At 35.9% G+C, this 13663-nt stretch overlaps 1 protein-coding gene across 2 annotated transcripts in view; it reads right to left on the reverse strand.

Annotated features, from left to right (window-relative positions):
* The window catches only part of USP32 (ubiquitin specific peptidase 32), a 217456-nt gene that overhangs the window by 63640 nt on the left and 140153 nt on the right, over nucleotides 1-13663 (reverse strand). For both annotated transcript variants that reach the window (XM_044248505.1, XM_044248506.1), the window contains exons 7-11: nucleotides 13302-13409; nucleotides 11176-11291; nucleotides 10522-10584; nucleotides 7260-7343; nucleotides 957-1018 (exon numbers count right to left, since the gene is read on the reverse strand). In XM_044248505.1, the coding sequence (XP_044104440.1) occupies nucleotides 957-1018; nucleotides 7260-7343; nucleotides 10522-10584; nucleotides 11176-11291; nucleotides 13302-13409 (433 nt within the window). The remainder of the gene's footprint in view (nucleotides 1-956; nucleotides 1019-7259; nucleotides 7344-10521; nucleotides 10585-11175; nucleotides 11292-13301; nucleotides 13410-13663) is intronic.

The raw sequence follows: 13663 nt of genomic DNA on the forward strand, positions 1-13663 counted from the left end.
ACAAAAGTCAAGGTATGAAAACAACCTAAGTGTCCAACAATGAATGAATGGATAAAACAAAATGTGGTATGTATATATAATGGACTATTATCTAGTCTTAAGAAGGAAATCCTGTCATTTGCAGCAACATGGATGAGAATGGAAGGCATTATACTAAGTGAAATAAGCCAAAGACAGACAAATATTGCAAGGCATAGCATTTGTATGTAGAAACTTAAAAAAAAAAAAAAAAGTCAAATTCAGAAACAGAAAGTAGAAAAGCAGTTGCTGGGAATTGGCGGAAACAGAGAAAGGGTGATAAAAGTGTAAAAAATTTTACGATATGATGAATCAAGTCTGCAGATGTAACATATAACATGATCAGAGCTGATTAACACTATAATGTATAACTGAGAGTACAACTTAAATGTTCTGACACACACACAAAAGTATGTGAGGCACTAGTGATGGATGTGTTAATTCAATGAAAGAAATCCTTTCACAATGCATACATATATCAAATCGCACTGCACACTTTAAATATCTTAAAATTTCAGATGTCAATGATACCTCAATAAAGCCGAAAAAAATGTCAACAGCAATTACCTTAAATACAGAGATGATGGGTATTTTTTTGCTTCTTTTTGTTTAGCTCTACTTTATAATCTTTATACAATAAACAAGAATTACTCTGTAGTAAGGAAAATTTGCTACCTTTTTTCTCATGTCTTATTTCTAAAATTTAAATTCAGTACTCAATGCAATTTTAATGTTAAAGAGAATCTGATTTCTAAATTAATTCAATTCCTTGGTTAGGAAATTACTTTAATAAAAATATTTCAGTATGAAATTAATCAGGAGAAATAAGATGTCACTGTAATGACTGTATTAAAGTGGGACATGCTGTTATGTATTAACAATATATTTCAGGTGTCAAAAACTTCAACTATGTAATGAAAAATACAATAAAAACTTACCTAATAATTTGTCCTTCTTCTTCTGGAGTAGCTGGTCTTAGCCCCAGAACTATGTGACATACCTAGAGAAAAAAGTGGTAAATCAAACTTCACTGACTGGTGGCAATGACTGGACTGCGTAATCTCACATTCTCTGCATGAGTTCCACTTTGTAGATGGGAATCTGAATTAGCCATAGCTTTCAAATGATGAATTATCAATGATTCACTTGGGCAACTCTGAGCTTTAAACTTTAGCTGTTGTTTTGTTTTGTTTTGTTTTTAAACAAACTGTTTCAGTAGAGACCAATTTCCAAATCTCTGTATGAGACAGGAGAGGGAGAGAGACAAAGAATAACAAAAAGAACCATGCAGAAAATATTATTTTAATTCCTGAAATCTGAAGAGCACATCATGGCACGTGAGGAGAAAGGTGAGAGTGATGAAGAGAACACAGGAGACAAAAGATATGGGTGGCATTTTAGTTTAAACAGTTCAAAGAGAGAAATTATTGCCACTAATGCTAAATATGCTTTTTAAGGCTCATTTCATCCTCAATTTATTTGCCTTCTCTAAATATCACCACAAAAGATACAATTTTTTCCAACATTTTCTCACGAAAAATTTCAAAAATACAGAAAACTTGAAAGAATTTTATACTGAAGACAACATATCCATTAACTAGATTTGACATCAACATTTTATTATACTTGCATCTATCTAACCCTTAATTCACCCATCAATCCATCTTAATTTTGGATGCATTTCAAAGTAAATTATAGACATTAGTACAACTTTTTATAAATACATCAGCTTGGCTAACATTAACCAGAAAGTTCAATATCTATTCAGTTTTGTTTACCTTTTGAGGTAACATTTACATAACAACAAAATCCACAAATTGGGTTTTTGAGACTCATCTATGTAGTGGCTGTTCATTTTTACTGCTGAGTAGCATTTCACTCTTCGAATATACCACTGTTTGTTTCATCCATTCTCATACTGATAAATACTTGAGCTTCTGAAACCAATTTTTCTTTTTCTTTTTTAAAGATTTCACTTATTTATTTGACACAGAGAGAGATCAGAAGCAGGCAGAGGGACAGAGAGAGAGGGAGAAGCAGATTCCCTGCTGAGCAGAGATCGTGATGTGGGGCTCAATCCCAGGATCCTGAGATCATGACCTGAGCCGAAGGCAGAGGCTTTAACCCACTGAGCCACCTAAAAAAATTTAACCCCACCAATTTTTCTTTTCTAAGATTTGAGAGAAAGAGCAGGAGCCTGGGGGTGAGGGAGGTAGCAGGAGAGGTTTCTCAAGCAGACTCCCCACTGAGCCTGATGCAGAGCTTAATCTGACTATCCTGAGATCATGACCTGAGCCAAATCAAGAGTCGGACACTTAACCGACTGAGTCACGAAGATGCTCAGGTGTTCTAAGCGAACTTATAGAAAATGGAAATACAGTATTCATGCTTACAAGTGAACAAATCTTAAGTGTATAGTTCAATGACTGTTCACAAAGTAACATCTATGAAATCTTTACCTAGTCAAGAAACAGAACACTGCTATCTCACCCAAAGTCCCACTTTGGGTTCCTTCCCACAGGATCCATGATCCTGAATTCTGTCACCATAGAATAAGTTTTGTCTGCCTTTGAATTTTTTGGTCTAGTATTTTCAACTCAAGATTAGATATAAGATTCATCCAAGTTTGTGTGTGTGGCACCATTATACTTATTTTCATACAATATACCACTCTATGCACATGTCACACTTTGCTTATTGTTTATGTGTTTACTATTGATAAATATTTGGGTCATTTTCTGTTTTGGGCTATAACAAGTTAAAAGAACTTACTTATATGTCTTTTTTTTTTTTTTAAGATTTTATTTATTTATTTATTTGACAGAGAGAGAGATCACAAGTAGGCAGAGAGGCAGGCAGAGAGAGAGAGAGGAGGAAGCAGGCTCCCCGCCGAGCAGAGAGCCCGACGCGGGACTCGACCCCAGGACCCTGAGATCATGACCCGAGCTGAAGGCAGCGGCCTAACCCACTGAGCCACCCAGGCGCCCTACTTGTATGTCTTCTGATGCTCAGAGATACACATTTCTAGGGTTTACATACAGAGTAGACTTTATGAGTCACGGGGGAAGCGTATGTTCAACTTTGTAAATACTGCCAAGCAACTTCCTAAGTATTTGTTTGTTTTTTAAAATATTTTATTTATTTATTTGTCAGAGAGAGTATGAGAGAACACAAGCAGGGGGAGTGGCAGGCAGAGGGAGAAGCAGGCTCCCCACTAAGCAGGGAGCCCCACACGGGGCTCAATCCCAGGGCCCCGGGATCATGACCTGAGCTGAAGGCATACACTTAACTGACTGAGCCACCCAGGAGCCCCAATTTCCAAAGTATCTGTAGTAATTTGTATTCCTACTGGCAATGTATGGGAGTTTCAGGTTTTTGTTATCCTCACCAATACTTCTTATCACTTAAAAACTAACCATTCTTGGGGACAGGTCTACTAGTAATTCACATGTGGTTTTAATAGTACTTCTATGATGACTAAGGAGCCCCTTTCCATAATATTCATTAACTATTTGGATATTCTTTTTTAAAAAAGATTTTTAATTATTTATTTGACAGAGAGAGACACAGCGAGAGAGAGAGAACACCAGCAGGGGGAGTGGGAGAGGGAGAAGCAGGTTCCCCAATGAGCAGGGAGCTCGAGGTGGGGCTCGATCCCAGGACCCTGGGATCATGACCTGAGCTGAAGGCAGACGTTTAACAACTGAGCCACCCAGGCACCCCTGGATATTCTCTCTGGTGAAGCACCTCTTCAAGTTTTCTTTACACATTTTTTGTATTGAAGTTTTACCTTTTTCTCATTTTTATTCTCTGTATGCCCTAGTCACATGTCTTTCTGTATACAGGTATCACAAACAACTTCTCCCACTGCATAGCTTATTTTTTCATATTCTTAATGGTATCTCCCAATTAAAAAACAAAACAAAACAAAAACGCTTAATTTTACTGAAGTCCTACTTAAAAACTTTTCCTTGGTGGTTAATGCTCTCTGTGTCCTTTTAAAAAACTCTTTGCCACCTCATAGCCATTAAACTATTCTTGCACATTATCTTCTAAATGCTTTATTTTTACCTTTCAAACTTATCAGACTTATGATCTCACTTGGAATTAATTTTCATCTATGGCATGAGGTAGGAATAATGATGCATTTTTTCCCATAGAGATACCAACTGACCCAGTACACCATTTACTGCCAAGATTACCCCTACCCATGTGCAATGCAATGTCTTCTTGTTTATAAATCAAGTGATCATATACATGTAGGTCTGTTTAAAACTCTCAATGTTGTTTCATTGGTCTTTGTCTACCTTCACACAGATATCACACTGTCTGAATACCGTTGTCTTATAAGAAGTCCTAATATCCGGTAACTTCAGTCCTCTAACACTTCTTTACATTATCTTGGCTATTTTTGGCCCTTTCCCTTCTGTATGTACTTAGAAACAGCTTGTCAAGTTCCACAAAAACAATGACAATATTAAACTTTTTGGGATTTTGATTGCTAGTGCACCAAACCTACAAACTAATTTAAAGGGACCTGACATCTTTAAAATGTTGAGCCTTACCATCCATAAATGCGGATTATCTCACTCTGTGCTGGTTTTTTATTGTGTCTGTAATAAATTATCACAAATTCAGCATCTTAAAGCAACACAAACTTATTATCTTACAGTTCTGTAGGTCAGAAGTCAGACACGGGTCTCACGAGGTTAAAAATCAAGGTGTTGGGGCACCTGGATGCCTCAGTCGGTTAAGTGTATGCATTCAGTTCAGGTCATGATCCCAGGGTCCTGGGATGGAGTCCTGCATCAGGCTCCCTGTACTCCCTCTGTCTCCCTCCCTCCCTCTGTTTCTCATGAATAAATAAGTAAAATCTTTAAAAACAAAAGCAAAAACAAAAACAAAAACAAAAGAAAAAGATGTCAATAGCAGAACTACATTCCTTTCTGGAGGTTAAGAAAAGAATATACTTCCTTGCCTTTTTCAGCTTCCGAGCTCATCCACATTACTTTGTTCACAGCCCCTTCCTCTGTCTCAAAGCCAGCATCTCCAACTCTTCCTCCAAGGTCATCTCTTTCCCTCTCCTCCTTTCTCTCCCTCCCTCTCTCTGACCACAGCTGGAAAAGTTTCTCTATTTTTAAGGACAGATGATTAGCGGAGCACCTGGGTGGCTCAGGGCGTTAAAGCCTCTGCCTTCTGCTCGGGTCATGATCCCAGGGTCCTGAGATGGAGCCCCACGTCAGGCTCTCTGCTCAGTGCTTCCCCTTCTCTCTCTGCCTACTTGTGATCTCTCTCTCTCTGTGAAATAAATAAAAAATCTTAAAAAAAAAAAAAAAAAAAGGACTCATTATTAGAAAGGCCCATCTGCTGAGCTAATCTCCCTATCTCAGAGTCCTTAACCTGATACATCTTGCAAAGTCCCTTTTGCCATGGAAGATTATGTGCGTGGGTTCCAGGGATTAGGGCATGGATAATTGGTGCTGGAGGTGGTGTGCATTTTTTCTGCTTACCACGCTTTTAAAAACTTGACATTTTGACAAATGCAAAAGAAACAAGATCCTGGTTATATTTAGCATCCTGCCTCTGCAAAATATTGGCACTGAGTGTACAAAAAAGATTGAAAATAAAGATTATTATCATAGGGATGGTTTTCTAATTCTATTGACACTTATGTATGTTACACTTAAATACCCAAAACACTCAGCTAAGAGGAATCTTGGCAAATAAGAGTGTAATTCAAGCTTTTATTGCTAGACTTACCAAGTAACTCTACAAATTTTAAGACACACAGAAAATACAACTTAGCTAACAGTCTCTTACTCATATACTTAATGAATATATATAGTTTTAAAAACATATTGTATGTGAAATAAAGTGAATATAGTAAAATGTAACGTTAAAATGACAGTGACAGGTATTCATGGGAAACTATCTTTCAGCTCTTCATAATATAATATTAGAAACACACACATACAAAAACAAATCTCAAGCATATGCTTATTTATAAATTAGTCATAGAAAATTAGTGCCACTGCAAGTCCCTGATATGAAGGAGAAAAAAAAGGAATGAGAAAATAGAAAAGGCAATAGGAAAAAATCAAAATGCTATGCTATGTGAGAGCTACAAGATGACACAGACATAAGCCTAAGTGATGTAAATGTTTATATAATTATGAGATAAAGTAATGAGGATATTATTTTAAATGAGATAAAAATAGCTGATCAATTTTGATATTATCAAGCAAGCCTTTTCTGTTTAGAATAATGATTTATATAATTTTTGTATATGTTTATGCTTTATAAAGCCATCAACTTAAATCCTCCTGAAAACTGTAACTGATAGTGGAGTAACAGATTGATATAAATGGATATTACAGGCTTATTAGATTGTATATGTTTTATAGCCATAGTAATTAGATTAACTACCAGGAAGAGACCAATTACCATTTATTCCAAAACAGCCATGCACAAATGAGTTATTCTTTATTTAATATGGAAGAGCATGATAGAAACAAAAATACTGAACTTTTTTTTAACTTCACAGGGCTGTTTTTACAAGGAAAGGAAAATAAAATAAGAATCTAAAATACCACTACTAAATCAACTTAAATATTTATGAAGAATTATAAAAAATGGGAAATCGTAATTTCCTTTTTTTTTTAATTGGAGCAAGAGAAATACTCTAACAAGGAAAATAGTTGAAATCTGGCAAGCCTTATAATTTAGTGTTCATTCTTGGCACTTTGTGCTTTTTCTCTCTTCCTTCTTCAATCTTTCTTATTTAAAAAATTTTAGAAACAGCTTTGTAGCCAGGATAATCTAACTGGAGAGACTGTGTATATCGAAAATTTTACAGCTGCCTACTTATGATCCATCTGTCTGTTCACGCTGCCTGACTTGTTAGGAAGGGCCTTTAAAAAAGACAAACAGTGAAGAAAAATAAGAAATTATGATGGCTTTTGCAATCTAAATTATTTTCTATATATTTAACATGCTCGTCTACCATGAGGCATAAGGTAAAAAAACATAGTCAGCTCTATTCTACTTCCTCATCTCCCATGTCATGATTTTGAGATGCCTCCGGGCTCTCAAACTCTACCTTACCAATCTTTCAGCTGTATAAAGGATAATATAGTTCTTTTTATAATATGTGGTTTTGTAGCTGAGTTGCAATAACTACTACACAATGAAACAGATGTAGAACTACTACTCTCTGTACCTGTCATTTATCTTAAACATACCTGGAAAAGCAGATTCAAAAATTCATTGGCAAGAACATTTTTCACACTCCAGATCTGATAGTCCTCTAGAGTAAGATGGCCCATCTGAAAGAGAAACAATATTTTAGAAGATCTCATGTTAAGAATGTCCTCTTTTTTTTTTTTTTTCCACGTATTTGAGAGAGAGGGAGAGAGTGGGTGCATGAGTGGGGAGGAGAACCAGAGGGAGGTGGACAAGAACACTCCTCTCTGAGCCGGGAGCCCAACAGCGGGGCTCAACACTGGGCACAATCCCAGGGCTCTGGGATCATCGCCTGAGCGAAAGGCAGACACCCAATGACTAAGCCATACAGGGACCCCAAGCATGCCCTCATTTTTATAGCATTTGAATAAAATCTGGTTTATTAAACTTATATCGGTAATTTTTCTGAAAGCAAAGCAAAAATTTAAAGTAGACACTGTGTGTTCATCTGAAAACTAAACCAGCTAGGATAAGTATAAAAGCAACAAAACTCTGTTGAAGCAGTCAATGGTAATAAGGACAATTTATTGTCAAGTCTTCATTCCTCCAATAAGACCTGGGAAATAACTCTCATTATCTTCTGCTTCAAGGATTATCTATGGAAAGGCTCTGTATAGGAAACTGAAATATTTACAAATTTTGAAAAAAAGCAGACTCTCTGGATTATGCACTTTCATTCTAACAATTTTTTTTTTAAGATTTTATTTATTTGAGAGAGAAAGCTCAAGCCCGAGAGAGCACCAGCCAGAAGGAGGGGCAGTGGTAGAGGGAAAAGCAGAACTCTCTGGTGAGCAAGGAGTCCAATGCAGGGCTCAATCCGAGGACCCCAGGATCATGACCAGAGAGGAAGGCAGATGCTCAACTGACTGAGTCTCCCAGGCACACCAATTCCAACAATCTCCTAAGACCAACTTAGAAATATCTGACAATATTATCAGACTAATCAGACATTTAATAACTTGCTAACAAACTTTTGATGTATCAAAAATAAATAACCATATTAATCTTCCCCCAAAATAATCGAGCAAATTACAAGTTGAGTAAAGAAACATTTTGTGTTGTCAACATGTACAAAACTTACATATGCATATAGAGGCAATATGTTTTTTTTTTCTTGTTCAACAAAACTATAACCAAGTATTTTTTCCTGCATGTGTTCAATTCTAGATGAATAATGTTTTTTACTTTTATTATTTAATGATATTAATGTTTTCTTTTCACCAAACAACCATATACGATACAAAAAGATTTTAATATATTGTGACTGTAATTATTAGTTTTCATAATACAGCTTCTCTTAGTATGTTAATACTAAATCTAAAGGTACAAAAAAAGTTTACTATTGACAAAGTATGTCTCAGGTGAGATATAGGTTTGGCTGAAAGGTCTAAGTTTTATTCTAAACTATTACCATTTCATTATCATTGCTACAAGGAGATGGAGCAGCTAAATTATCTTCTTGTTAATGTTCACAGTAGAGCCAGAAGAAGAAATTACATCTTACCTAAAAACAGACAGTAATAATACCTACATATTTATCACTCAGAAAAAGGTTGTTGGAAATTGTACCTCTACATAAGGCATTTTCTAACAGAAAACTTTCCAGGTTTCTTTTTTCTTTTTTTTTTAAAGATTTTATTTATTTATTTGACAGAGAGAGATCACAAGTAGGCAGAGAGAGAGAGGAAGGGAAGCAGGCTCCCCGCTGAGCAGAGAGCCCGACGCGGGACTCCATCCCAGGACCCTGAGATCATGACCCGAGCCGAAGGCAGCGGCTTAACACACTGAGCCACCAAGGCACCCCACTTTCCAGGTTTCTATGCATATCAAATAGAAGTGGAGACCTTAGTTTTTAGGCAGAGAGAAGTAAATGAAGGCGAAGGCTGTATTGCCACACAAAGCTCAAGTCCTGTTAAGACTCACTTCTATTATTTGTTTCTGCTGAGCCTGAGTTAATAAGACTATAATGATTCCTTCTGTAATTGTGACTGAAGAAAGAAAAAAACAAAACACAACTGATGTCACTTATTTTTCCTAAACCTCTGTAACACCACTATGGACTATATCCAACCAATCTGGTACTTTGTACATGTCAATGTTTGAATGCAAAGGCTCAAAATAACTCAAATGTGCCTCATATACATGCATTAGTTTCAGTTTCACACAGGGTCACGAAGACATTACAGTAATATAAGCCACAGGAATAAACCTATAATAATATCCTTACTAATAAATGTTGTCCAACTTAAAAAAAAACACAAGAATTTACTCTTTGTAAAGCATATGCTTATTCTTGGTATTACACGATTAATTTGGGTGCCATTAAATAACTCAGAAGAGATCTTTACCAATACTATTGGAAAAAATAATTCAGGAATGTATGCGTCACCCAGACTGAGATAAAAAATCATTTCCATCAGGTACCTGGTGGCTCAGCTGGTTAAACATCTGACTTTGGCTCAGATCATGATTTCAAGGTCTGGGAACAAGCCCCAGGTGGGGCTCCCCATTGTTGGGATACCTGCTCAGCAGGAAGATTGCTTGTCCCCTTGCCCCTCCCCCTGCTTGTGCCCTCTCTCTCAAATAAACAAATAAAATCTTAAAAAATTAATTTCCATCATCCCAGATATTCTGTGGTTCTTCCCAATTAATCCACCCATTCCCCAAATCACTATTCTAATACCAATCACCATTTGTTAGTTTTGCTTCTGTTTTTGAGTTTCATATACATGGAATCACACAGTAAGTATTCTTTTTTGTGTAACTTCTTTTGCTCAATATAAGGTTAGCTCTACCATAACTTTTTAAAATGTGAAAATTAAATATTATAAACCACATATGACAAGGGCTATGTCTATTTTACTTTTTATAAAATACCTAGCTTATAAAATATAAATGTGTATCTAAACACTTAATGGAGTTGTTTGAAGAAGGAACGGGCTGGGCACCTGGGTGGCTTAGATCATGATCTTGGGGTCCTGGAATCGAGTCCCACTGGTCCTTCCCCCACCCCTCCTTATACTCTTTCTCTGGCACTCTCTCTCTCTCTAATAAATAAATAAAATCTTAAAAAAAAAAAAGAAGATGGAATGGACTATCTTTAGAGACAACTTGAAGGTACTAAACTGTAGGTCCAAATAAGCATTTGGTGGAGATGATGCAGAAGAGACTCAAATACGTATATAAGCTATATATCCTAATTCAGAATACCTGGTATTTTTAGAAAAGAATATAATTCATTCTAGTCCTGGCTAGACTCACCTTTGTGGTGTCATGGGCATTCAATATGCCTTCTACAATGTCAGATAGATCCGTATGTAACTCCTTTAAAAACAGAAATCCCAAGGAATAATTAGAAAAGAGTTATAATTTTTATTATTCAATGGCTAAAGTACAGCATATTTTGGTCAAGTATTTAAAGAATTTTTAATTTAAAAAATTTTAAAATATTAATTTTATTTTTTACAGTGTTATACATGTTATATTGGTTTCAGGTATACAATATAGTGGATCAGTAATTCCATACATCACCCACTGCTCATCACCACAAAGGCTCTCCTTAACTCCTCATCACCTGTTTAATCTATTCCCCCACATCCCTCCTCTCTAGTAATTACCAGTCAAGTACATTTTTTTACCTTAATAAATAGGTGCTCAGATCTGCTTTGAAAAAAAAAAAAATCAAGAGAATTCTTCAGTTTTATTCTTAATTTACACAATAAATTCAGTTTATTAAATTTTTTAAGGTACATTCGCTTCCCAAATTTGTACCTTCAGCTATGAATATTTTAAGTAGTAACGCAACACAGCAACTCAAAAGTCGTAACAAATCCTTTCTCTTTCTCTTTTCAAATTCTCCACTCTATTTTCCTATTGGAATATACATGCAACAGTATGCTTAAAATCAGAACTTACCGGGATATCATCCGTGCGGTTGTCCTTCCACACCTCTAAAAGTGCGACCACCATGTCTCTCAGTTCAACCCTGGAGAGAACTCCATCACGGTCAACATCAAACACCTTGAAGCAAACTAAAGAAAAGAAACTCTTATGGAGGGAAGTTAATTTCCTGTTCTGAAGTACAGTGCCTTTCCCTGAAGCTGCCCTAGTAAAATCACTTAGTTCTCAAGCAAGTATATTCTGGATTAAGTTCTCATCTGGAGTAGGCTATGGTATGTCATTAAAGTCCTCTGCACTCATAGGACTTCCTGCATACTTCATGTATCCCTCTCTGAATCACTACCTGGGTCACAGAGTCTTATCCATCACCCAAATCTAGAGCTAAATTCCTTGAAAAGTTACTATCAAGAACTATTGCAATACCTCACACGTTTTGAGGAGGTAATCCAAGCCTTTAAATTAATTTCTAATATTTAAAACTGATCATTGCAGAGTTAATTTTTATAATGTTGAAAATATTCCATTTATATTAAGAAGAGTAAGGTGGGGCACCTGGCACCTGAGTGGCTCAGACAGTTAAGCGTCCGACTCTTGGTTTTGGTTCAGGTCATGATTTTAGGGTTGTGGTATTGAGCACCACGTTGGGCTCCACACTAAGTGGGGAGTCTGCTTGAGATTCTCTCTCTCCCCCTCTCACTGGCCCTCCCCACCCCTGTTCTCTCTCACAATCACTCACTCACTCTTGAATTTAAAAAAGGAAAAAAAAAAAAAAAAAAGAATCAGTAACAAGGTGTTATAAAGATGGCCTGCTTCCACTCTGCCCCCCTAATGTAATTAAAGCACTCTCATTTTTTTTTTGCCAAAGAACAATTTCAACTCTTCAGTGAAGTTTATATACAACATGCTAAGAATTAGAAATATCAGCACTGGGGCACCTGGGTGGCTCAGTCAGTTTGGGTGTCTGACTTTGGCTCAGGTTGTGATCTCAGTGTCCTGGGATTGAGCCCTGCTCAGCAAGTAGTCTGCTTTTCTACTCAGCAAGAAGTTGGCTTCTCCCTCTCTCTCTATCCCTTCCCCAACTCCTGCACATACTCTCTTTCACAAAAAAAATAAAATAAAATCTCTAAAAAAAGAAAGGAAATATCAGCACTTTCCTAATTATCTCCAAACAAATCGTGACAGTTTTCTAACTTCTGTTAGTCCATCAGCAAAAAAGCAATTAAAAACAAATATAAGGTGATAATTAACCTCACATGAGAAGCAAAGATTTCATCGTCCTTATTTAATATTAGAACTTTGCTGGGAACAAATAATCTACTATAAAGCCAGATTGCAGTAATGGTATACCATCAGGGAATAATCGTGAATTTTAAGATTAAACAGTTATCTATTTCAACATACCTCCATAATAATTATGCTATTAAATCAACTGAGTGCAGCATAGTAAATATTACTAAAGAAGATAAAAATATCAAATAGCACACCCAAAATAGGTGACATTTGTGAAGCTGTATTTTAGAAAGACAACAGAAATGGTGACCCTATTAAATACAACAGAATTAGGTTCCAATTAAATGTAAATGGCTGCATTTTCTCAAATATGGTTAAGATTTAATGACATAATGTACTTATGCTTGTAAATTATGCTACAATAACATTTTAGCTAGGTTAAAAAGACCATTTTAGTCTTTAATAAAATTGTGTTCTGATCACAGATTTCATCTTACTAATAAAATATTAATGTATACAAGTGACAGAAAATGAGTTGTACTTTAAATTATGCAAGACACAAAATTCTCTATGGACTAACAGAAAGTATTTTCTAAATGCTTAACATTGTCAAATATATTGTGACTGATGTAGTTCACTTACCATGAACTGCAAATTCATCAGGAAAATCAATTCCATTAGTAATCACAAAGATCCCAAACTATTCCACAGTAAAAAAGAAGAGAAGATTGAATCCTTAGACTCACCTCAGTAAAACCTCAACATGAGACTGGTATTTGCCAATCTGACAATATGATGAAAATTCAAGCCTTAATACACAGATGATGCTACACGGATGAATGCTAATTTTTTGTCTGTATATAGAGTTTGCAATTTTTTAATCGCTTAAATTAAATGTTTAACACACTTACATTTTTGTCTTTCAGCCAGAGGTCCCCTGCAACAGGCTGATAATCCACAAGATATCTCCTTAAAATCTATGTGATTGTCACGATTTTCATCAAAAGCATTAAACAAACCTGTGAAAGAGGAAAGGACAACATAAATCCCAGCCAACAAGCCTCCTGTTAATAATATCATGTTTATAAAAGGAGGCATGACTCCCACAAACTGGCCAAATTAAAAAAAAAAAAAAAGTTTTCTGTAGTTCCCACTATCTCAGGAAGTATTTTTCTCCAGGTATGACTAAAACTTAAGATCCTCGCAGAAAATACATTACAGTCGTTTAGCATTCAGTTATATTTGCCTGTTTGTCTCTATCTTCTATCAGTTG

Source organism: Neovison vison, chromosome 5, assembly GCF_020171115.1.
Source record: "Neovison vison isolate M4711 chromosome 5, ASM_NN_V1, whole genome shotgun sequence".
Taxonomy (NCBI): Eukaryota; Metazoa; Chordata; class Mammalia; order Carnivora; family Mustelidae; genus Neogale; species Neogale vison.